The 26,874-nt window shown below is 42.8% G+C and overlaps 1 protein-coding gene across 2 annotated transcripts in view; it reads right to left on the bottom strand.

The window, feature by feature from the left end:
• CLCC1 (chloride channel CLIC like 1) overlaps positions 1-26,874 on the bottom strand; it is a 118,080-nt gene that overhangs the window by 24,509 nt on the left and 66,697 nt on the right. For both annotated transcript variants that reach the window (XM_040359833.1, XM_040359834.1), the window contains 4 exons: positions 21,824-21,914; positions 13,805-13,902; positions 8,030-8,176; positions 2,455-2,718 (listed from right to left, as the gene is read on the bottom strand). In XM_040359833.1, coding sequence (XP_040215767.1) covers positions 2,455-2,718; positions 8,030-8,176; positions 13,805-13,902; positions 21,824-21,914 — 600 coding nt within the window. The remainder of the gene's footprint in view (positions 1-2,454; positions 2,719-8,029; positions 8,177-13,804; positions 13,903-21,823; positions 21,915-26,874) is intronic.

Genomic DNA, 26,874 nt, shown 5'->3' with positions numbered 1-26,874 from the left:
TTTCTGGCCACTGTGTGTCCTCGGCGCCCCGTGCTTGCCGTTCTGGTCTTTCCTCCTCAGTTCCAAAGTATTGAATGAGCTATATGGAACAAACAAGGAAGGGCCGCCCCTTCCTTAAGCCACTGACCCGCCCTTCCCCCCCAGCAATCTCAAACAGGAAATGCCCCTCCCGACAGGGGGGGGGTGGGGTTGGGAGGAAGGGACCTCTCTGCTCCAGCAAACTGCAGCCTGCAGCCTGGAACCATGAGGAGGTCGGCGTTTTGCCTGCTTTGCAGGCCGTGAGGAGGAAGACTGAATGGAGCATCGCCTGGAGGCTTGCAGGTAAGCACAGCTCTCTGACACACACATATACTTTTATATCACACAGGCCCCACTCAATGCTTTTCCAACACTACAAGGGAGGTCACATCTTATGGGGAATAATACATATAGAGCCATCCTATCTTTATGATATGTGACTAGTTTGCCAGATGCAGTGCATAACTTTAGGCATGTCCCCTGTGACCCCCCAGAAAAAACCTGCTAAGAACCAAGTTCCGCAAGTTTTTCCCCTCACTTACCTGCTCCATGCCGCAGGACTTTGCCAAGCAAGAGGCCCAATCTTCCCCCATCTCGGTGGGGATGTCTAGACCTTCAGGCCCTGGGTTCCTATGAAGGATCCACTGTCCTGGGCCCATATAGCACTCTGGCAACAGAAACATTAGGCACCCAAAGGTTTCTAAGTTCTGGGCCCAGGGTCCAGCTCTCTAAAAAGAAAAGCATTATGGGCTATACCCCAAGGGTTTGGGGTCCGGTTACTGACCACTTTAGCGCTGAGGCTTTTTTGGACAGAACCGGTTAGCTCACCTAATCCCAAGGATGTGGAGGCAAGCTAAACCATGACTAACACCTAAGACACTGGCGGAAAAACTGAGGTACTCCTCCTATGGGAGGGGGTTATATAGGGAGGGGCATTTCCTGTTTGAGATTGCCAGTGTCTACACCTGAAGGTACTCCATATAACCCATATAGTAATGAATGCCGCTCTGTGTCCCGTGATGTACGATAAAGAAAGTGTTATTAACATATAAAGTGCTTTGTTTCTGCTTTGCTTCTGAAGGAAGTGGATATAACCCCCAAGGTCAAAGGCTGCTGTGTCCGTCCATGAACGGAAGATAAATAATCTATATTTTTTATATTGTGAAAGATAATGTTACACCGAGTAAATTGATACCCAACATGTCACGCTTAAAAATTGCATCCGCTCGTGGAATGGCGACAAACTTTTACCCTTTAAAATAGGCAATGTTTAAAAATATTCTACAGGTTGCATGTTTTAAGTTACAAAGGAGGTATAGGTATAGGTATTGCGGCGATACCTCACTTGTGTGGTTTGAACACTGCTTTAATATGCGGGTGCTACTCACGTATGCGTTCGCTTCTGCACACGAGCTCGGCGGGACGGGGCGCGTTCCTGGCTTCTAACTTTTTTAGCTGGCTCCTAGATTCCAAGCAAATTTGTCAAACTCTGCCTTATTGGGTGCCTAAAAAGTCCATGTCTTACTCAATTGTTAGTTTTCCCCATTTAGAACATACCGTATAAAATAAAAGCATATAGAATATGGAGCACAGAATAACAGACACTCAAAGACAGCAGCCATATTGCAATTGTAGCAATGATGCAGATGAGACTGTGGAAAGAGACTGGGGCAGAGTGCAGAGTCAACAAATATACACATAAGGGTATAGTGGGGACACCAGCTTTTAACATACACTAATCAGACAAAACTTTATGAACACTTTGAGCCCTTTCACACTGGCGCTGTAGGGGTGTCGGCAGTAAAGCACCGCTATTTTTAGAGGCTCTTCACCGTCATTTTTGCAACGCTCTACAGCCGCTAGCGGGGCGCTTTTAACCCCCGCTAGCAGCCAAAAAGGGGTTAAAATCGCCTGCAAATCGATTTGCCGACACTGCCTATTGATTTCAATGGGCAGAGGCGCTTTAGAAGCGGTGCATACATGGCTCCTACAGCACCTCAAAGATGCGGCTAGCAGGACTTTTTTTACCGCCCTGCCAGCGCACCGCTCCAGAGTGAAAGTCCTCAGGCTTTCACACTGGAGCGAAAGGAGCGGCTCTTTCAGGGCGCATTTTTAGCGTTATAGCGCCTGAAAAGCGACTCAGTGTGAAAGGGGTCTACAAGTAAAGTGAATAACATTGATTATCTTGTTACAATAGTATATGAAAGCAGGTGGAATATATTAGGTTGCAAGTGAACGTGTTCCCTGAAGTTATTGTGCTGAAAGCAGAAAAAAATGGGTGCGAGAGGATGAGGACATACAGTACAGTAAAGAAGACCATTTAGGTTAGTCTAGAGGGGTAGCAATGGATATGTGGATGATGAGCATTTGTTTGGATTGCCGAATGAGAAACCCGGACCTACACACCAAGTCTATTAAAGGAGAACAACATATTACCTTTGGCTGGCTATTACTGAAATCTGTGCAATCCACAGGGGGCAGGGCCTCTGGTCTACTATTTCTAACATCTCTGTTATTGTCAACATTGCGTGGTTGGATTGGCTGTGGATTATTGTAGACGCGATCATTCCCACCTTCAATAGACCGATCATATCTCTCTCTCTGGGGATTTGGAGGAAGCAGTCTCTCTCTTTCTTCATAACGATTTCTCGGTAACAGATTCATATGATGCACATTTGTGCCAACCCCGTAACAAAATACCTGTAAATATAATGGTTATTAATATGGAAGCATAAAGTGTTAAAAGGCAAAGCATGCCCATAAAATTCAATTGTACTAAAACTTTAAATTCAGTCTCAAATAAAAAGTTGAATGCATTATTATAGCCAAAAATGCATTTTCTGTGCCCCCTTTCTTTGACCTTGTTAATAAGGCTCCTGAGTGCTTTGGCTAGTAAATTTAGCATATCATGTGGCGTCTTCTCTTCGGTAAGAATCACTGAATAATGAAGTAAAGCAGCGCTCTAGATTGGTCAACAGGATACCCAGTTCAAAAGTCCTTACAAGAAATGCCTGCCCGGCTTTCAACCAAGATAACTGCAGTAAAATGAGAGGGTGGCTGCACACTGAAGTAAGGTAATAAAAAAAAATCTAAAAAGCTTTATTGAAGTAAAGTCCACAATAAAAACATCACAGCAACCGGATCTGAAGGAGATGTGTTAATGTTTTTCACATTTCACGCCAGCATGCGCTTAGTCATACCATAACAAAGCTGAGAGCGCGATCAGTTAAATACAACCACACTTGATCTAGAACCAGTTGAGGAGAGCAATTACACTAGGTTCATATTTAGTCAACACTGTAAGGTTAAAGATCTGGAGGATCTGCATCTGGCCGATGAAGGGGGTTTCGGTTTTCAGTCAAATCAGGGCAAAAACAATCAAAAGCTGACGCATTCAAGACCCAGATGGAGTTTTTCCCAGTTAATGCATTCCTGAGATTGGAATTTTTTAAAAAGTGATCGAATGATACCTCACCAATCTAGCTATAAAGGTGTGATTGGGTATTCATACACAATGGGATAATTTGACCGTGAAAGTAGGAGCATTAAAAAATGTGGAGAGTGATGCATCCCATCGATTTCCATGATTTGTAATCTACTTTCACTACATCGACAATTCGATTTTTGTGGTAGATAGGATTTATGCACGATTTAGATACATTTTTTGTTTACCTCATTAATAATGAAATGTACGGTCTCACTTTTGGATGTTAGGGAATCATGGTAGGGTGTCCACAGGCTTATATAGGAAACCATCATCAGGTAACTGTTTATTGCAGGCTCAGTCTGGTATAAGCGGTCTAATATGAAAAATACATTTACATTCTCTGCAGCTGATAGCTTTGAGTTTAATCAGATTGTAAAAATTGTAGACAGATATTTGCCTATTTTAATGACTAGACTTGTGCAGATATGCTTACAGATGGTGTCAATATTGTATCTAGGAGAGTGCCTATGTTAGGCAATTTACTGTACTCAAGCTTTTTCAATACCGTTAGTCCACCACTTGGCTACATTTTAAAGGTAACATATTGATGTGGCTCTCTTGGCTATCTTTGTTTCCCCATGTTTTGGCGGGTAAAATTATACATTCCACTAAAAAAGGCAAAAACTAAGATTGATTCTTTTTTTGTTATAATTCCCGGTATGATAGTTGCGTGATTACCTGTATGTTTTGGAAAAATAAAGAGAGGGGGGGGGGTACGAAGGGATAGTTGCTGAGGCCAAGCCTAAAGCATACCCACCCAATTGGTATGTGGACTATGCCGGTACTGATAAAGCACAATAAACATTGTTACATAAAAAGTATAAAAAAGGTATTTTATTACAATAAAAATTTTATTGTAATAAAACACCTTTTTTATACTTTTTATTTAACAAGGTTTATTGTGCTTTATCAGTACCGAGATAGTCCACATACAAATTGGGTGGGTATGCTTTAGGCTTGGCCTCAGCAACTATCCCTTAGCACCCACCCCCCCTCTTTGTTTTTCTAATATATCTGGATGATGGTACGTTTTTATTTCTATTATGATTTTTTACTTGAGGCTATACTCCCATCTTTGTTTACCTGTATGTTTTGCCAAATTCAGTACTTGGGGAGAACTACTAGGCGTCTCAGAGATCACCTTTGTGATCATCTTTATAATATTCAAAAACAACATTTTAATAATGTCGCTTGACATTTTAATCAATGTCATGCTGGAGACATGTCTGTTGTATCTATACAAATAACCGAGAAGGTATGAGCCCCAAAGAGAGGTGGGTGGAAGTGTTCTGCCTCCTATGCAGGAGAGGGATCTATTGGATATTTCACCTCCAGACATGGATCCACCCAATGAACTAAATTTGGAGTGGGATGCATCTCCTGCAGATCCTGTTGCTGCGATGGTTTTAATGTGGACTTTACTTCAATAAAGCTTTTCGGAATTTCCTTACTTTAGTGTGTGGCCATCCTCTCCTATTACTATGGATAATAAATGTAACCACTTGCGGACAGCCGGCCTGCAATGTACTGTGGACAGGCAGGCTGCACAGGCAAAGAAACATGCCTGTATGTCGCTACCTGCTTCCAGGAGCACGCCCCCCCCCCCCACCCCCCACGACACCTGCTGTGAGTGTACACAGCAGGATCCTGTCAGCAAGTCCTGGGCCATGATTTATGGCCGGGACCTGGTAATCGACTGTGTACAATCACAGCACACAGCTCTGCACAGAAAGAACAATCTCCACGTTTCTCATCCCTGCAAATTAGATTAGTAAAAGCAGCACAGTGCTTACATGTAGTTAGGCACACATTTAACCCCTTGATCGCCCTAGAGGTTAATCCCTCCTCAGCCAGTGTCATTAGTACAGTGACAGTGTATAGTATTATCACTCTATTAATGTCACTAATAATGTCAGTGGCAGGTAGTCAGTTCTCCCCAGTGTCAGATTGTGCACCGCCCATTATAAGTCCCTGATCACTGCTATTAGTAGTAAATATAAAAAAAAGCAAATATACACACACCATTGTTTGCAGGTGCTATAACTTTCATGCAAACCAATCAATATACACTTATTGGAATTTTTTTTTTTTTAATCAAAGACATATAGCAGAATATAATTTGGCCAAAAGTATGAAGAAATTTGATTAACATTTTCATTGGCTAGGTTTTGTAACAAAAAAAAATGTATCCAAAATGTTTGTTTTTTGTTTATATTGCAAAAAAATAAAACCCCAGTGGTAATCAAATACCACCAAAAGAAAGTTCTATTTGTGTGAAACAAAATTATATAAATTTTGTTGCAGAGTTGCACGACTACAAAATTACCAGTTAAACTAGAGCAGTGCTAAATAGCAAAAAATGGCCTTGTCATGAAGAGGGTACATTTTTACAGAGCTGTAGTGGTTAAAAAAGATGCTCTTCCACTGCTTATTCTGTCAAAGCAAATGTACCTCTTACTTCTAGACTCCCCAGTGCTGCAACACAAAGGTGTTTTAAAACTCTACCTTGGCCCCAGGTATGCTAGCAGACTTTATGACTATGCTGTTGCTAGGGATCGAATCCAAGATCCCCGATCAGTTATTGCAAATCCACTCTGCACCACAAGTGCACTTGGAAGTTACATTTGCTGTAGATCTAAGGGCAAGATCTAAATCGAGGGGAAGCTTTGCTGATTTTATCATCCATTTTTTTATTTTCCTTCCATGTCCTTTTCAGATCTACATTGACTGCACTTCCAAGTGCACTTGTAGTGCAAAGGAGATTTGCCTTTAGTAAAAAAACAACAAAAAAAACTAAAAAAAAACTGTCCAGCCATTAATGGCCTTCTTAACCGGTTACCGACTACCCACTGTATATGTACGTCCTCTTTTTAAAGATGGATATCTCGGCAACGGCAGCAGCTGCTGCCACAACGAGGTATCCATCTTTTCAGTGGATGGTCCGGCAAACGATAACGGCGGTCTCCGCGGCGGATTCGCCGCGCCCTCCGCCGCTTACCGGAGCTGTCGGTAGCGACGGAGGCGATCGGGTGCTGCTTCCTAGTCAGTGAGGACGCGAGTGAGAGCAAGATGGCCCCCACCCGTCCTCATAGCTTTACTGGGCGGAAGTGACGTCAAAACGTCAGTCCCGCCCAGCGTCTTAAAGAGTCAATTTTTTTGTTGTCATTTTTTTAAATGACAAATTTTCCATTTTTTTTTTCTTGCATTTAAGTCTAAATATGAGATGTGAGGTCTTTTTGACCCCAGATCTCATATTTAAGAGGACCTGTCATGCTTTTTTCTATTACAAGGGATGTTTACATTCCTTGTAATAGGAATAAAAGTGATACATTTTTTTTTATTTCAGTGTAAAAAAAAATATAAAATCAATAATAATAAATAAAAAAACCAAAAAAAAAATTTTTTTAAAGCGCCCCGACGAGCTCGCGCGCAGAAGCGAACGCATATGCGAGTAGCGCCCGCATATGAAAACGGTATTCAAACCACACAAGTGAGGTATCGCCGTGATCATTAGAGCGAGAGCAATAATTATAGCCCTAGACCTACTCTGTAGCTCAAAAAATGAAACCTATAGAATTTTTTAAACGTCGCCTATCGAGATTTTTATGGGTAAAAGTTTGACGCCATGCCACGAGCGGGCGCAATTTTTAAGCGTGACATGTTGGGTATCATTTTACTCGGCGTAACATTATCTTTCACAATATTTAAAAAAATTGGGCCAAATTTATTGTTGTCTTATTTTTTAATTAAAAAAAGCAAGTTTTTCCAAAAAAAGTGCGCTTGTAAGACCGCTGCGCAAATACGGTGTGACAAAAAGTATTGCAATGACCGCCATTTTATTCTCTAGGGTGTTAGAAAAAAAATATATATAATTTTTGGGTGTTTTAAGTAATTTTCTAGCAAAAAAAAAAGTTTTAGTCTTGTAAACGCCAAATCTGAAAAACAGGCTTGGGGGTAAAGTGGTTAAAGCAGAGCTCCGCTGAAAAACATTAAATACTGCAGCTGCTGACTTTTAATATCAGGACACTTACCTGTCCTGGAGTCCAGCGCCGTCCACAGCAGAAGACGAGCGATCGCTCATCACTCTGCTGCCCCCCCCCCCGCCATCCTCGGTGAGGTGAGGGAGGGAACCAGGAAGTGAAGCGCTCCGGCTTCATGGCCCGGTTCCCTACAGCGCATGCACGAGTCGCGCTGCGCCTGCTGACTGGCTCCCGCTGGGAGCCGAGTGTTCCCAGAACACAACAGGGGGACGGGAGGTGACGTCCTGCCTGCAGTCTGTGGCCGGAAGTGGGTGCAAATACCTGTCTTTAGACAGGTATCTGCACTCCCCTCCCCCCTGAAAGGTCTCAAATGTGACACCGGAGGGGGGGAGGGTTCCGATCAGCGGGAGTTCCACTTTAGGGTGGAGCTCCGCTTTAAAGAGCGCACACAACTGCATGATAGCCAATACCATCAGATCCCTCTGCCGGATAAAGGAAGACACAAATACACCCCTTAAATTAGAAAACAAATTACCACACTCACCAGAAAAAGAGCTGCTATAATAATTAATACGAATGGCTGGTAAAACAAGGGCATCTCTGCTAACAAAGCATGAAAGAACTCTCCCAGCCCTTTCCCAATATGCTTTAAGGGTTCTGTTATGAAGTTGGTGAAAGTGACAGCAAAAGCCTGGAGAGATAAAATATAAAAAAAAAATTATAATCAACAAGTCCAATATATTACCTGCTTTAATTACACACCAAGATGAGCTTACAGTGTCTGCTATGGGTAAAACTATCCTACACCAATGTTTCCTAGGCCACTGCAAGGGTAGTCTTTTAAAAAAAAAAATCTAGAGGGCAGCTTTAAAGTGGTTGTAAACTGTTGAAATTGAAAATGAACAAAACATATACTATATTATATAAAGTGTACTTGCCTCAATTTATAGCACCTAGTGTGGATCCTGGTCACTCTGCAATCTGCATGTGTTACTACTTGACACCAGACAATCTATGGTGATGTTCCCCCAGAGGCGATTCTGTTTTCATGTGTTGCGCTTTAAGTTTCTCATTCACTCACTTTAGCACACAGCAGGTCATTGGCAGCCTCACTGAACTGCCGCTGTGTATGATTCACAGTGAGGATGTGCAGAGGGATTGGGGAGGGGGGATGGAGGGTGAAGTGTCCACTCAGGATTCAGATTACACTCAGCTCTCTACTCTGTGCTTGTGGAGTGGGTATCTGTCAGATCCATGCCACCTGTGCCTCCTGGAAACTGAAATCTGTTTACTTTAGAGTAGCAGATCTCAACCTTTTAGGCACCAGGGACCGCTTTTAGGTGTAGCCACTTTTTTCAGGGCTCGGGGGTGGGGTGCCCTATGGGAAAGAAAACAAAAAAGGGGGGAAGTGTCCCATATGACAACCAAATGATGTGAGGTATTTACTATTCTGAGAAGACGCTCCCCCAAATAAGGGGGTGTTTGCCGTAACCAAAACTACTAGTCAAAATACAAAAAGAACCTGGGTGAAAGCCCTGAAGAAATAGGCTTACCCCAGAAAAGAGGTTACTGTTGGCAAGTGATGGACTATATTCAGTTAATACAAATGTATAAATGATTTATTAGTATCTACAAAACATCAATAAAAATTGGTCTGCGATATTGCATAGAAAGGCAGACGTCCCCCCATCACAGTGCTTCCTGCAGTCATGCCCCCCCCCATCACGGTACTCCCTGCACAGGGCCCATTTACATGCACGGCAAAATTGGATGGGAACCTCTTAGTCTGATTAAACCATTAATAATAGCAAAAAATATTTATTTGAATAAAGTTAAAATAATTTCATAGTAAAATGAAAATGGATGTAGATTTGTACAACACATAAAACATAGAGCAACAAAAAAGTGTCCCTCCCACTTTCATTCTTGTGGCATTGGATGTAGAGGCATTATGTAGTTCAATACCTCATGACAAGGGACTCACATGCATCCAGCATGTGATCTCCCAAAACAGCCGTTTTAAAAAAAAAAAAAAAGAACCAGTTTCTCGTTGATGCCTTGGATTTCATATTGAACCATAATTATTTTGCGTTAAATGGTGCATCCTTCCTCCAGGTACAGGGGGTTGCGATGGGGAATTCATGTGCCCCATCGTATGCCAACCTGTACCTGGGGGAATGGGAACGCATGTTATCACTATCCAATCACCTGCGTCCATACATTGACAAGGTGGTTGTATGGCATCGTTATATCGATGATGTGATGTTGGTATGGGATGGGCTATCTGAGGAGCTGCATTGCTTCCTAGGTGAATTTAACACCAATGAGTTCAATTTAACATTCACTATGGCTTCCCATGAGAGATCCATCACCTTCCTGGTGTCACTATCCAAAAAGACTTCAATGGACTGCTAACTAGCTCCCTGTGTCGTAAACCTACATCAGGTAATTCAATCCTACATGCCAGTAGCTTCCATCCCAAACAACTTATTCGTTTTATCCACTACAGCCAATACCTACGCGTCAGGAGAAACTGTTCTGAGGATACAGTCTTCACAAGAGGCTGCTTCTTTGAGGGACATACTCCTGACGCGTGGGTATTCAAAAACCTGTTTAAAAGGAAGGCATTTAAAAAGAGCATGTTCCAAAACAAGACATGAGCTCATCTACAATCCTATGTCTGCCAAGAAGAAGAACAAAATGAATCCAATACGAATAATTACCAAATTTTCTAAATCAACACAATAGGATAAAAAACATCATTGAGAAATACTGGCATGTCCTTAAACTGGATCCAACCATTGGCCCTTTCGTACAGGACCATCCCTCCTTTACTGTTAAACGGGCTAAGTGTTTGAGGGACCAATTGGTGATGAGCGAATATACAGGAGGTGGGGGTAATTGAGACCCCTGCAAACGACCTGGAACGTTTAAGCGTGGTGGTTGTTCATACTGTCAATTTATCAATGTTTAGTCCAATGTAGTGTTGCCCAACGGTGAGAGGTATGCTCCTAAGCACTATGCGAATTGTCGCACCTCCAGTGTGGTCTATTTGCTTATGTGCAACTGTGCCTGCTTTTATATGGCTACGACGAGTCAAAAAATTTGGAAACAAGCATACCGAGACTACCTTTGGGCAGACACGTTTTGGCCATACATGCAGGAAAATTTCGCAAGATCTCATTTTTGATTCTTGATCGGGTCCATTCGGGCCTGCGTGGCGGTGATTGAAACAAGATCCTGCTGCAGGTCGAGCAGAGGTGGATCTTTCGCCTCCACGCAAACCCAGCCCCCCGGTTGAAAACAAAACTATCTCTTTCAGACTTTTTTTGGAGGGATTTATATCAGGGGGATCTGAATGGGAGCCCATTGACGTGGATCTTGCTGCTTTAATTTAGGCAGTATGTGCACACATTCTTCCTGCGATACATCTCACTGAGAGACTGTGTGGACTGATGTTTAGATTGATCTGTTTGATGCGTTTTTCTTCTCTGCCCCCTTTTTTATGAATTACTGTTAGACCGGGTACACACGAGAGGATTTATCCGCGGAAACGGTTTCGGACGGATTGATCCAGTGAGTCTGTACAGACCAGCGGATCAATCCGTTGGACTGGATTCCAGCAGATCGATTTCTTAGCATGTCAAGAAATTTTGATCCGCTGGAAATTCATCCCCGGGGACAAAAATCAGCGGAAACAGATCCGCTGGATCGTACACACCAGGGGATCTATCCGCTGGAGCCGGTCCGCGGATCAATTCCAGCGGATCGATCCTCTCGTGTACGGGGCCTTAGAAGAGTGTTGGTCAGTTAATTATTTTCTCTCATTATTATTATCTGTGACATGCTGGACCTGGATTGGTATGTCCTAGTATGTGTCACTATCTTACAGCTTTGTAATATGTTTTCTTCAAACACCTTTAATGTATATATTCTTAAAATTCAATCTAGGCAATAATGTATTAAGACGTCTATGTTCCGTGTGCTTCCCTTTCTGTATATGGTGTTATTTATTAGATAGTTGTGTGTCTGTTTCTGCCGCTGGCTTTGGAGTGATCGACTTATCCTCTGCTAGGTGGGCGTGCTCCTTGTGCAATTGACCCTTCATTCGCAGCACGGGGCCTCTGCGCTGTCCACCCCTTCCCCTTTTTTCTTGGGGGCAGCGCTATAGGCCTCTATGTATATGGCTACTCATGATCGAGGTGTTTACCTCCCCATGGTAACCGCTGCGCTGCGAGCCGCTGACCCCGGTTCCCCACCTCCTATCTCGTTCCCTCTACGTCTTTGGGAAATCTGATGGGTTAGGGAGCGGGCCTGCGCGCCGGGGACTCGGAGGGCGCCGCCTCCGTCCAGCCTTCTCTTTCCCTAAAGTAAAGATCAGCTGATCGGTGTTAATAATTAACAGCACCATATAAGATAGATGCTGGGATGTTCATCCCCATGCTGCCATCAGGACTGAGTGGACTGCCTTTTACTGCGCACTCAGGTCTCAGGTATTAACAACAATCTATGAGCCTCCCTTGCTTTTTGGTACTTGTGGATATTGTTTCAATCTTTTTGCGGTTATTGCAGGCACAATATTTCCCCGATAATTCATCAGGGATAATGATGTGTATTCTCATGTTTTTAATCTGCCCTAATATTTGGATAGATTTCCTGGCAACCACACTAGGCGGGATTCACCAGAGAATCCAATGTTGTGCAATCTAGGTGATGACTCATAGTAATATATGTTTTTAATTTAATTTCTCTCTAGATTAAGCTTGGCCTTCATATGTCACAGTGCGCTCTGGTATCCACTCACACTTTAGTTTCACATGTGTCCCATAGAGATTAGATCTTCTGCTTCTATATACTCATAATCTATGTATACAATAATCATACTTTAAATTTCCTATGCAGATGTTAGATCTATATTTGTAGATCTACTCTAGCCTTTACCAACTGGCTCTTTTTTTTCTCTTTTGGGCACTCAGATGATATAGGAAGCCATTAGGTCTGTGGATTGTTTTTCGGTTGTGTGGCGCCCTTTATGTTGGGTTGTGGCGCTCTGTGTGCGTGCAGTAAATTCTCATTCTTGTCTTTTTAATGGATGTTATGATGAACTTCTCAAGCAACATATGGTTAGCATGTGATCATTTATTCCAACAGTGTGTTTATTGAATAATTTCCTGCACATGCAAATGTATCTATATTATTCTTGTAATGCAACTGTTTATATTTATTTCTGTTTTTCTAAATGATATATGTAATTTACCACTAGCCCCTGATGAAGAGTTTTTTCACCTTGAAACGCGTCTGCACCTTCCTGTCCTGTTCCATATATCAAGACAAAGTCAAGTGGTTTTGTGTCTTGCATTACTGTAACCAATTTTTTGTTGCTCTATGTTTTATGTGTTGTACAAATCTACATCCATTTTCATTTTACTATGAAATAATTTGAACTTTATTCAAATAAATATTTTTAATGGTTTAATCAGACTCTCTGCCTTTCAAAGTCCCATAAGAGGATCCCATCCAATTTTGCACTTTAATCAGGGATGTGGGCAGAGGGTCCTCTTCCAAACTAGTTTCTGTCACTATTATACACTATTTACATGCCCTGTACACGTTAATCTCTGCCTTCCCTGCAGCCTGTGTGTACTCTCTAATGTCTCAACAGGAGGCAAGTCCCGTCACAGACCACGGGGTATTTAGCAGCCTGTGTGTATTCTCTCAGGTCTCCCAACCTGCCGATGTCAGCTTATTAGCAAGGCAGGGGGCGGGAGCAGCTGCAGATCGGGACAGAGAGCGAGAGCTGCCAAAATTATATGAACACGTGGGTGATTACCTGCTTGTTATGAAAAGTCTCTCTCTTTTTGTCCCGATCTGCAGCTGCTCCCCCTGCCTTGCCAATAGGCTGACATTGTATAATTAATTGCTTTATTTATCAGCGCAGGAGTTAATTGGTTTCACCAGATGTACACTTTAAAAAAAATCATAATTTAAAATGGTCCTGGGTTCTTAAGTATAGTTATATTTCCCCCTTTTAATAAAACTAAGGCATAAATATGAATATTTAGGGCTTTTTCAGACAGGCCCTGGCACCTGTCATGCACACACTGTGCATTCAGGTCCACGCACCCTCTCCGGCATGCAGCTGTGCACATGCAGTCGCTGCGTCTGCATACATTTCCATAGGTTTCTGCAGCTTAGGGCAGATGCAGACACAAACAAATTCGCTCATGCATGCCGGAAGGCAGCACATGTCTGAATGAGCCCTTAGTCTAAAGTTACAAATAATAACGGAAGACATAGAACAGCAAAAATCAAAGCTTACTTTGGTTGGTGGGACCAGAAGTATTGGGTTTACCATTAAAGCTTTAAAATACTCCTCACATGGATCATTCTGGAAAGATGAAGAACTTTTCCACCAGTCTTTAAAAGATCAAAAGAATTTTAAACAAAAAACAGAATAGACAATAACATCTTAGGGAAACAAGAGAATTTTTAAACGGTAATTCTGCTAAAGAAACTTTTCAGCTATAGGTCAAGTCTTGTGGGACATTTGTTAAGAACACCATAGACATTAGATGCGCAGGCATAATCTGACCACTTTTAGGCATCTAGAGGTCCAGCATTACCGTTAAAACAAATAGTCACCCAGTGCAACTGTTACATTCTAGCATATGGAGTGTTGCAGATTCCCTATACAAGGCAAACTGCATGGGTGGAGGACTCTGCACTGCTGGTTGTTGTATTCAGACAGCCACAATAACCGAGTACCCGAAAAGAAACTGCATCTGTTTGGACTCAGTCACAGCTTGGCTCCACCCAGCTCAACAAACTTCAACTGAAACATCTAAAGTGCCAGGTGAAGCCAACATGGCTAACCACAGCTTAAATTTCAGCAGGAATCATCCAAAACACATGCTTAAAGGATTTTTTTTTTTAGCTAAATAGCTTCCTTTACCTTACTGCAGTCCTGGTTTCATGTCCTCATTGTTCGTTTTTGCTTTGAAGTAGCTGTAATTCTGCTGTGATCTCCACACTTCCTGCTTGTCTGGCTCCTTATAACCATCATACTGGGAGCTTTTCACGGTGGTCTAAGCTGTCATTACTGTGTGTCTAAAACTCCTCAGAACCAATCAGATTCATTTTAAAAACAAAACACTGCCCTGGATTTGTTTGTTTTTGTTCTGTGGGTCTCTTTACTTCACACAAACATGAAACCAGTTTAAAACCGAAAGTGAAACTAGAGGCACATTATATGATTGAATTTAATCTATTTTTAATCATTTTTACAAGGAATCAGTTAACTTTTATGTCTCTATACCCTGTAAACAGTCATTTCAGCAAAACATTTTTTTTTCCTTTAGTGACCCTTTAAGGGGAAAAAACAACATTAATTGGACAAGGCTTTTTAACCTGTCTGATTGCTTCACCCCTAAAAAATCTCTGCTGGCAGCATCAGAAAGTGCCTAATTGGCATTAGATTGCCTCACCCTGACTGTGGGGGGAGTTGACTTGACATCTAATATCAATGGCAACTTTTACTATACAGTATGCTTGTAACTGCATTGAAAAGAGAGACACACAGTTTGACTGTAGACAAAAAAAAAAGGGCATTTAACCACTTGTCGACAGGGTACTTTTACCCCCTTCCTGCCCAGGCCAATTTTCAGCTTTCGGTGCTGTGACAATTTGAATGACAGCATTATTTTGGTGGTATTTAAATTACCACTGGGTTTATTTAGTTTTTGCTAAACAAACGCAAAAATATTGAAAAAATATATATATATTTTCATAATTTGTTATAAATTTTGCAAACAATTAAATTTTTCTCCTTTACTGATCAGCGGCACCGATTGGCAGCTATGGTGGGCACTGTTGAGACTGCACTGATAATCAGTGCCCCGATAATCAGTTTCCCCCGATTATCAGTGCCGCGATTATCAGTGCCGCGATTATCAGTGCCGTGATTATCAGTGCCGCGATTATCAGTGCCGCGATTATCAGTGCCGCGATTATCAGTGCCGCGATGTTCCTTTCACACAAGCCAGTTATCAGCTCTCTTCTCTCGCAAAGAAAAGCTGATAACTACCTTGTGTTGACATCCGTGATCAGCTATCATTGGACACAGCTGATCAAGTGGTAAAGGGCTGCTGTGATTGGCCCTTTACCACGATGTGTGATCAGCAGAGTCCAAAGGACTAAGCGATAACAGAGCGTGCAACCTGCGTGCTGCAGGGGGGGCGTGGGCTGCGGGATCACCGGAGGACATCTTATGACAGCTTCTCGCCAAAGTAAGCCCATGCAGTCTTTTGGCTATAGCACGGACGGAAAGTGGTTAACCACTTGCCAAACAGCAAAGTACCGATACATTGCTGGATAGGAAGGGTGATATCTTGGTCATCTCTGCAGCTGTAGTAATGATTGAGCTATAATTTTTTAAGGCTGGCGTTTGTCTTCAAAATAAAAGTAATCCTAGTGGCTAAGGAACCACTGGATTACGTTTACAAGAGGAGGAAGGGGACCAACCCCCCCCCCCCCCCTCCCACTGCTGCCTTCACCAGGCTCTCCTGTGCGAACGGCGAAATCCAGTTCTTGGGACACAGTGGGAGGAACGAATATTGTTCCTTCCACTGTGTGAAGTCATAAAGAGGCAAGGATTTGGGCACTTCTGGTTTTAGTCTAATGTAAAAAAGCCACCATCGGCTTGAACAAGCATCTGATCAAATCAATCTTGGTTTGATCAGATGCTTTGGAAGGCAGTGGATAGATCTGGAGTTTAACCACTTAAGGACAGAAGGTGTTTTTCAGATTCGGTGTTTACAAGACTAAAACAGTTTTTTTTGCTAGAAAATTACTTAAAACCCCCAAACATTATATATATTTTTTTTCTAACACCCTAGAGAATAAAATGACCGTCATCGCAATACATTTTGTAACACCGTATTTGCGCAGCGGTCTTACAAGCGCACTTTTTTTTGGAAAAAATTCACTTTTTTTAATTAAAAAATAAGACAACAATAAATTTGGCCCAATTTTTTTATATATTGTGAAAGATAATGTTACGCCGAGTAAAATGATACCCAACATGTCACGCTTTAAAATTGCGCCCGCTCGTGGCATGACGTCAAACTTTTACCCTTAAAAATCTCGATAGGCGACGTTTAATTCTATAGGTTGCATTTTTTGAGCTACAGAGTAGCTCTAGGGCTATAATTATTGCTCTCGCTCTAATGATCACGGCGATACCTCACTTGTGTGGTTTGAATACCGTTTTCATATGCGGGCGCTACTCGCGTATGCGTTCGCTTCTGCCCGCGAGCTCGTCGGGACGGGGCGCTTTTAAAAAAAATAATTTTTTGTTTTCTTATTTATTTTTATTGATATTTTTTACACTGAAATAAAAAAAAATAAAAAAAAAATTTGCACTTTTATTCCTATTACAAGGAATGTAAACATCCCTTGTAATAGAAAAAAAGCATGACAGGTTCTCTTAAATATGAGATCTGGGGTCAAAAAGACCTCAGATCTCATATTTAGACTTAAATGCAAGAAAAAAAAAAAAAAAGGAAAATTTGTCATTTAAAAAATTGACAACAAAAAAATTGTCTCTTTAAGAGGCTGGGCGGGACTGACGTTTTGACGTCACTTCCGCCCAGCAAAGCTATAAGGATGGGTGGGGGCCATCTTGCCCTCACTCAAGTCCTTACACACCAGGCAGCAGCATCCGATCTCCTCCGCCGCGGAGGGCGCGGAAGAGCGGCGGGAGGGGCCCTCTCCCGCCACCGATAACGGCGATCTCGCGGCGAATCCGCCGCGGAGACCGCCGTTATCGTTTACACGGCCGCCCACTGTAAAGATGGATACCTTAGTTGTGGCAGCAGCTGCTGCCGTTACAGAGATATCCATCTTTAAAAAGAGGACGTATATATACAGTGGGCGGTCGTTAAGTGGTTAATATACCCCAGATGTCTCCATAAAGAGGATCTGTCATGGCCCATGCTATCACAGGGGATGTTGTTTATCCCTTCTGATAGCAATAAAAAAGATTAAAAGGCAAAATAGAGATACAGTGTAAAAAAAAATATTATTACTTTTTTTTTTTTTTAACCACTTGCCAACCGCCTTCCGAATATATACTGCAGTAAGGCGGCTCGGCTGCACAAACAGACGTCGATCTGTGCATGTGGTACTGTGGGCGCCCGTCTGCCAGCCACCCGCAATCGCAGGAAAGAGGCAGAACAGGATTCTGCCTTTGTAAAAAAAAGGCAAATCCCTGTTCAGACAGGGGAAGAGAGAGAGATCAGCTGTTCCTAATGATCAGGAACAACGATCTCTCTACTCCTAGTCAGTCGGTCCCCCTGATAGTTAAAAACACCTCCCTAGGAAACGCTTAACCCTTTGATTGCCCACTAGTGTTAACCCCTTCCCTGTCAGTGTCATTTATACAGTAACAGTGCATTTTCATAGCACTTATAACAGTATTGGTGTCACTGGTCAGCAAAAAGTGTCACTTAGGGTCAGATTTGTCCGCCGTAATCCCGAAAAAAAAAAAAAAAAAGGCCCTAAATCAAAAATCAAATACCACCAAAAGAAAGCTCTATTTGTGGGAAATAAAATCATTTTGTTTGGGTACAGAGTAGCACGACTGCGCAATTGATCAGTTAAAGCGACGCAGTGCCGTATCGCGAAACTTTACCTGGTCATTAAGGGCTGAAGTGGTTAAAGTGCCCCTGTCCCCTACTGCTAGCAAAGGCAAACATATAGGTCACGCCCACATATGTAAATGCTGGTCACACCCCACATGTGATGTATCGCTGCGAACATTCTAGTGAGAGCAATAATTCTAGCACCATATGTCCTGTGTAACTCTAAACTGATAACCTGTAAAGGCTAATGTGTTGCCTTTGGAGATTTTTTTGCCTAAAATTAATGTCAGCAAGGTAGACAGACAGAATAGTGTAATGATTCTGTTAAAAAACAAGTAAATCCCTATTAAACTCCTTCATCTTTATCACCTCCGGTGTTCTAGTTTCTGTTCTCTCATTCACTTCCTGGTTTGCGGCGCTCGTTCATGTAAGAACTACATTTCCCAGTATGCATTGCGGCACGCCTAGTAATTCACATCGCCTTGAAGTCTCTAACACGTAGAGAGCATCCTGCCACACAGATGTAGTTCTCAGGAGGGGGCGAGCATGTCACTGACCACCGCAGTAAAGCCTCCCTTCACGGTGGTGAGTAACATCAGACTAGCAGGAAGTGAACAGAACAGAGAAGAAATAGAGCAACTTCTGAGCAAAAACGAACAAGGAAGTGAGAAGAGGAATGTCTGCAGGTAAAGGATGCTTATTATAAAAGAAAGGGATTGTAAAGGTTTGTCTTTTATTTTCTAAATAGGTTCCTTTAAGCTAGTGCATTGTTGGTTCACTTACCTTTTCCTTCAATTTCCCTTCTAAATGTTTTTTTTCTTTGTTTGAATTTCTCACTTCCTGTTTCTCCCCGGTAAGCTTTCCACCATCATCCGAGTGGTGGAAAGTCATTAAGAACAGCTTACTGAACACCTTACTGAGGAGGAACAGGAAGTGAGAAATTCAGACAAAGAAAACAAAGAAAAAAAACATTTAGAAGGGAAATCGAAAGAAAAGGTAAGTGAACCAACAATGCACTAGCCTAAAGTAACCTATAAAAAACAAACCTTTACAACCCCTTTAAGTGTTTGTAACCCAAAAAATAAATTGATCCTGTTCCCTTAATGCATGCATAACAGCATGCCTGTGCTGTGTAATTTGATTCAGAGGATGACTGGGTGAAAATGTTGTGGTCAGATGAGATCAAAATCAAGCTCTTTGGCATCAACTCTACTCGCCGTGTTTGTTCCTTTTCTACCAAGGAGTCAGCACAATTTCCCTGCATCAAAAGGAACAATGGACGGGGCCATGTACCGTCAAATCTTGGGTGAGAACCTCCTTCCCTCAGCAAGGGCATGGAAAATGGGTGGTGGATGGGTATTCCAGCAGGACGATGATGCAAAACACACAGCCAAGGCAGCAAAGGAGTGGCTCAAGAAGAAGCACATTAAGGTCCTCGAGTCGCCTAGCCAGTCTCCAAACCTTAATCCCATAGAAAATATGTAGGAGGGAGCTGAAGGTTTGAGTTACCAAACATCAGCCTCAAAACTTTAGAGAGGATCTGCAAAAAGGTGTGGGAGAAAATCCCTCCAGAGAGGTGTGCAAAACTGGTGGCCAACTACAAAAAAGGTCTGACCTCTGACAAGCGTTCTGCCACCAAGAACCAAGCCACGTTTTGTGAAGGGGTCAAATACTTATTTCACTCATTTAAATGCAAATCAAGTGTAAAACCAAAAAATGTGAGCAAACATTCGTTCCCATGCAGTAAACAGGACTTTTAAAAATATGAAATTGTCACAAGGTGAGCACAAAGACCAAATTGACTTAAAATGTCTAAAGTGTCAGAACCTAGGACTCGGTCTGACAGACATTGGATTCCATTCCAGTGACGTTTGGTGACACTGGGTAAGGGTATGATATGTGAAAGGTACCCGCCTGATTCCACCTAAGGTATGATCCATTGTCTGTCAGACCGATTCCTAGGTTCTGACACTTCAGACTACATGGTCGGGCGTTGGTCCGGTCTCTTTTCATGCTAGAAATGACATACAGCCAGAATCTGATTCAATCAATGCATATTGAGTTTCCCTGAAGAAGAGGAGAACTAGATCTGAGAAAAAGATGTTTGATTACTCTATGCTTAACCACTTCCCGACGGCCGTACGAATATGTGCGGCCGCAGGGTGGTTCTAAATCTCTAACAGGACGCATATATGCGTCCTCCGCTCTTCCAGGCCACTAGAGGGCACGCGAGATAAAAATCGCAGATCGCCGCCATTACTAGTAAAAAAAATTAATAATAAAAATGAATAATAATTCTGTCCCCTATTTTGTAAGCGCTATAACTTTTGTGCAAACCAGTCGCTTATTGCAATTTTTTTTTTTTTTACCAAAAATATGTAGAAGAATTCGTATCGGCCTAAACTGAGAAAAAAATGTTTTTTTTTTTTTTCTTTTTAAATGGGATATTTATTATAGTAACAAGTAAAAAATATTGACTTTTTTTCAAAATTTTCGCTCTTTTTTTGTTTATGGCGAAAAAAATAAAAACCGCAGAGGTGATCAAATACCACCAAAAGAAAGCTCTATTTGTGGGGAAAAAAGGACGCCAATTTTGTTTGGGAGCCACATCGCACGACCACGCAATTGTCAGTTAAATCGACGCAGTGCCAGAAGCTGAAATTTCACCTGGTCAGGAAGGGGTATACGTGCCCAGTAAGGAAGTGGTTAAAGGGTCACTAAAGGAAAACATTTTTTTTTCTGAAATGACTGTTAACCGGATATAGAGACATAATAGTTAACTGATTCCTTTTAAAAATGATTAAAAAACAAATCATATAATGTACCTACAGTTTTGTTTCGTTTTTGCGGTTTCCTGGTTCTCCGATGTACAGAGCCAGAGAGCCAATAGAGGGCAGTGAAGGTTTTGCAAAACGAAACTGGATTGGTGCTGAGGAGCTTTAGACACACAGTAATCGCACCTCCTTGATTAGTCACCACAGTGAGAAATCTCCCAGTACTGTGGTGATCAGGAAACAGAAAACCAGGAAGTGTCCAGAACAGAGAGGAATTACAGCAACATCAAAGCAAAAACGAACAATGAGGACATGAAACCAGGACTGCAGTAAGGTAAAGGAAGCTATTTAGCTAAAAAAAATAATTCCTTTAGTGACCCTTTAAGAACATTTCCATGCTCATGTTGGGAACAAGTATCATTATTGGCTTTGTGCCATACGCTATTCACACATCTATATGTTTTTATAATAAAAATAACATTCTAAATCAGTTTTGTCTTTGTGCTCACCTCCGTGACGATCTCATATCCGTAAAAGTCCTATTTACTGTAGGGGAAAGAAAGTTTCCTCCCATTTTTTTGTTTTACAATATAGTCATCAGGATATGGATAGGATAGTTGTCCCTGGAACTGGTAAAACTAATTGTAAAATGCAAATCAATTTATAACTTTATTGAAATTAGTTTTTCTGGATTTTGTTTGTTGTCTCTCACCATTAAAATAAACCTACCATTAAAATAATATACTGTGTATCTCTTTGTCATGGGGCAAACATACAAAATCAGCAGGGAATCAAATAATTTTTTTCTTCACTGTATGCAAGAAGCGTCAGAATTGGCCTGGTGTTTAAGTGGTTAAACACGAATGCAAACTCTACCAGTCAAAAGAAATTCCTTATTTTATACTGTATAGCCGATTATCTCACCAAACAAATTTTCCGACCAAGTCATCTTCTTGCCACAGCTGTTCTCATTTCCTATTTTTGCTAATGTCGCCTGTCGTTCGGCAAATGCATCCTGACAAAAAACAAATACATGAGTATTTATAGAAAATCAACACGAAGATATTTGCATGTCAAATTCAATCAATTACACCCCAATAACCAATATCAAAGTTAAACAACAGACAATATTGCAACTTAAAGTGGAGGTCTGCCCACTGCTGCAAAAATTAAACCAGCAGCTGCACATAATGCAGCTGCTGACTATTAATATTCAGACGCTTACCTGTCCTGGAGTCCAGCGATGTTTCCATCAGCTGTCGGATGCATGCCGCCTCCATTGCGAGTAAGGAAACCTGACAGTGTAGCCTTATGGCTTCACACTGGGAATTCTATTGTGCATGGGTGAGGCTCCGCTCCCTTCTCCTACTACCCCAGGCAGCAGGGGAAAAACAAGGGAGGAGGAGGGAGCCCCAGCAATGATGCAAATACCTGTGGCTGAGGTTCCCAGAAGTGGGTAAAGCATACCCGAGAAAGACAGGTTCCTTGTCCCCCCGCCCCCTGAAAAGGTGCTAAATGTGGCACAGGTCTCTCATATAATACAGGACTACGTATTTCTTAATATTTAGCCATGCTTACTGAAGATGAGGAAGACTTCTAAAACGTGGTGTAAACTGCCCCTATCAGTGGTAGGTAGGGCATTAATAAAATGATGTGGATGCCTTAATTGTTGCAAGTTCTTCAATTTGGATAATACAAGGGATGTTCAAAAGAAAATTGATTCACTTATTTGGATGCAAAAGCAGCCCCAAATAAGATTGACGATACTGCAGCTGCTGAAGGATGGATATGGTATGGCAGTCCCTAATGTCAAACTATGTTACTGCCCAACTTCAACACTTAGAGGAGTGGGGTTCCCTAAATTTAGGGAACCCGATTCAGAGATAGCTTATTGCCCATCTTCCACAACGCGGCCGTATAATGGGCACTTTCACAACTGGTGGCAATTCCCTATGCTTGTGCTTATTCACAAGCTTTGGCTGAGTATCCAAACAATCACTGAATATTCTGGATGTACTCAGTATGCCCCGATTTGGAAAAATTTCCAAATTCTCTAAACTGGTGGGATTCGAGATCTGAAAACATGCCGACATTCTCTTTATTTATCAGTTAATCAATAATGATATTTTACTTCCCTTTCAGTCTCTTTTAGAACAATTTCAGTTACCTAAAACAATCACTTTGTCAATATTTGCAGCTCCGTCACACCCTGCAGGTGCAATCTGGCACTGTTCCCTTGAAGTTGAGTCCCATCTACAGTGGTAACGATGGGTGCATCTGCAACACTGACAAAGGAGGATCTCATTGGGGATCTTTATTCTGCTTTTTTGACCTCTAATAGTGCCAGGGTCCTTTTGAGGTGTGACGAGAGCCTGTGAGGGTGTGCACCATCTCTTAATTGTCCCAGGTGTATGAGCAATGTGGGTATGCCGATACAAATGCTTTGGAGATGTCCGAAGCAATTTCCGCACTGGACCTCTCCAATTGATTTGATTAAATTATATTGCTCATATTAGTTTACCTATGGATTCTAAGATTGCGCATTTAAAATGGTTGTTAAGCCACTCTAACCTGTATGCACCATCAGCACTGCCTCCTATTGTAGTGTCCCACTCTGTGTATGATTTTTAAAAATAAATGCTGCAAATACCTAATTTCAGAGCCGAGATCGCGATCACACGACCAGCCGACTTTCTCCTTTCCTCCTCTGACAGATGCAGCGGGAGTTTGTTATTTTGGACTAGTGTAAGCAGCGCAGGAGTTCTTATTTTTTTCCACATATTGCCCACTATCACACCCTACACACTCGTGTCTTGCACATACTGCCCCGTCACACTTTCCCCTTGCCTCTCCTGCACATAGTGCCCACTGTCATACTCTCCACATTCTTCTCCTGTACAGACTGCCCACAACTATACCCTCTGCACTCATCTCCTGCACATACTACCTACCATCATGACCTCTACACCTCTCGTATACATATTATGCCCATCTCACTCCCAATTTTCACCGTTCTAAGGGTCGCCTTTAAAAACTTTAGAAAATAGAAGAAGAAAGGAGAGCACACAGCTGCCCTAGTGTAATAACATTTAAAGCAGATCTCCACCTGAAAAAAAATATTAAAAGCCAGCAGCTACAAATACTGCAGCTGCTGACTTTTAATATTAGGGCACTTACCTGTCCTGGAGTCCAGCAATGTCTGCAGCGGAAGACGAGCGATCGCTAGTCACTCTGCTGCCCCCACCGCCATCCGGCTTCACTGCCCGATTCCCTATGGCACATGCGCGAATCACGCATCGCCGTCCTCACTGGTTCCCGTTGTGTTCTGGAAGCCGAGTGTTTCCCACAACACAACGGGCGGGGGCGGGAAGTGACGTACTACCCGCAGAGTCCCTGCAGAGAAGACTCCCAGAAGTGGGTGCAAATACCTGTCTGACAGGTATCTGCACCCCCCTCCCCCCTGAAAGGTGTCAAATGTGACACTGGAGGGGGGAGGGTTCCGATGAGCGGAAGTTCCACTATAGGGTGGAGAACTGCTTTAATAGGGAACATAAAAACTAATAAGGTTGCACTCACAGCGGAAGACTTGGTGTTCACATGATGCACACAATTAGGCCTCTTCTCACGACCTGTCCCTTGAGATATCACCCGATAGTGTGGGAAACAAGCAAGGGATGAGGGTCAGAGAGTCCCAGCTTCAAGGTCCCACTGAACAGCTCTGGGAGCGGCTCCTGCACCTGGACCAGCCGGCACTGCGCGTGATGTCAATCACAAGGAAGTGACAAGCAAACCGTCTACCAGGAGAGTTGCTAGGAAAACATGCTTCGGAGGTGCGCGGCCTCCTTCAGGTCACACCCCTCCTCTACCAAGCCGCACTATATGGGGAACCCAAACCCCTCCCTGGAATGAGATCCTAATGTTCCCTATTAAATGTTATTACACAAGGCGGCTGTGCACTCTCCTTTCTTCTATTTTCTACAGATTCCAGTCCATTTCCCAGTGGATATCAAAGGGAGCTGAAACCCCTAGATTATGTGAACTATCAACATAGACTGGAAAGAAAAATAAATCCCCCTAACCGTGTGGTAAATAATAATTTGAAAAATTAAATCACCAAAATTATAAATATACCAAAAGCAAGCTAGTGATGAACTAGTATATGACTAGTAACATAAATAATAATAAACTGATATATAACCAGTGACATAAATACATCAATTACCGTAATTACAACTGTCTCATGACAATTAAATTGATTATATAGTTATGACTAATGGATATAAAAGTCCCTAAATAATACAGTCCATAAGTGCTTAAAAGGGGTGTTCCAGTCATTTTTTATGTTTATAAAAAGTCAGCAGCTACAAAAAGTGTAGCTGCTGGCTTTTAATAAACATACACTCACCTGCTCCACGTTCCAGCGGCGCGCCGGCCGGGGCTCCGCTTCTCTCCCCCCCTCTCTGGCCGGGGTCTTCATTCCAAGTGTGGGCACCCGGCCGTGACAGCTTTCGGCTTCACGGCCGGGCTCCCACTGCGCATGCGCGAGCGTCACTGCGCATGCGCGAGTGGCGCTGCACCATCCAATTGGACAGGCGATCGCCTGGGACCTGTCATGTGTCCAGAGGCGTCCCTAGGGGGGGGCCAGAGGGGGCCCTGACCCCCCCAACATCATGCTGTGCCCCACCATGTGCCCCCCCATTGGCATTTTTGTATTTTGCTCCCCGAGAGGGAGAGCGTCCCCAGTCAGCTCTGCGGGGGATTCCTCCCCCTCCCTGTGCTCGCCGACACTGCATAATGCGAGCGCTCACACAACCAGATATTCTAGCCTGGGCCGTGTTTAAGTGTGTGCACTGCAGACTGCAGTACACTGTAATCACTGAACTTCATTATCTCCATCCCTTCTGTCCCCCCCGATCTGTCTCCCTCCCCCTCTCCTGTTCTTTCAAAACATTCACAATTTACTTTCACTTTCAGTTAGGCAGATAATATATGGTGCAAATTTCTTTCCTGCATCCACAGATTGCAGGAAAGAAACTTCCATGATTCCCCCATCAACAGACAGTGGTGACGGGAATATCCCTCCTGCCCAGCAATTATATTCTCCCGACAAACAGTGATTATCACTAGTGACTATACAGCAACCACTAGTGATAATCATAAGAGAATCTGCTCATTAATGGTTCAAATCTCAGCCAGTTTCTGCTGAACCAGCTGAGATTTAAAACTGTCTATGGCTGGTCTTAGCTCTTAGGCAGCCCATACATTGATTAGCACTGTGGAGTGTCGGCTTCCTGGCGTGATCGGGCATGTGGGATTTCAAACACACCCGAGCCCATCTCTATTGGTTGTAGACTGTTGAGCTCCCTGTAGGTTGCTTAGCAGCAGTGGACCCTTCTCTGACATGCTGATTGGGATGCAATCCAGGTGATGCTCTTAGTCAAATCCTAGTCATAAATATCAGTGATTTTATTGATCAAAGCCCACACTTTACAGGCATAGAGCCCACATGGCTGCTGATCATATGGTTGATTATATTTATGTGGTTGTACTCTTGATGCTAATAAATACTGTGTTTATTAGATCTGACTGGGAGCATCACATGCCGATCAGCATGTCAACAGAGAAGGTTATACAGCATTACTGCTGCTAGGTGACCAGCTGGGGGCTCGGCTCTCTATAACCAATAGTGCCAGCCTTCCCCTGCATGCACCCATAATGTCACCAGCTCTAGGTTCTAATAGACTGCCGCCGCTGCCAAGGAGACAGACGCCAGACCAGCTCTGTAAATAGCAGGGACAGGACAGCTGGGGATCCCCACTGTGGCAGAACACCAGGGCCCGGTGGCAAGACAACCTTTGAAACCCTGATAGTTCTCCCACTGCTTTGGACCCTTATATTTTCTTGGTGTGCTGGTGACATATATCTCTTGTTTTCTGCCACCCTGGGGGGCCCCAGTATAGTAAGAAGGGAGCTCA

Source organism: Rana temporaria, chromosome 7 (assembly GCF_905171775.1).
Source record: "Rana temporaria chromosome 7, aRanTem1.1, whole genome shotgun sequence".
In the NCBI taxonomy this organism is placed as follows: domain Eukaryota; kingdom Metazoa; phylum Chordata; class Amphibia; order Anura; family Ranidae; genus Rana; species Rana temporaria.
The sequence above is the reverse complement of the archived record's forward strand: the minus strand, read 5'-3'. Positions and strand labels throughout refer to the sequence as shown.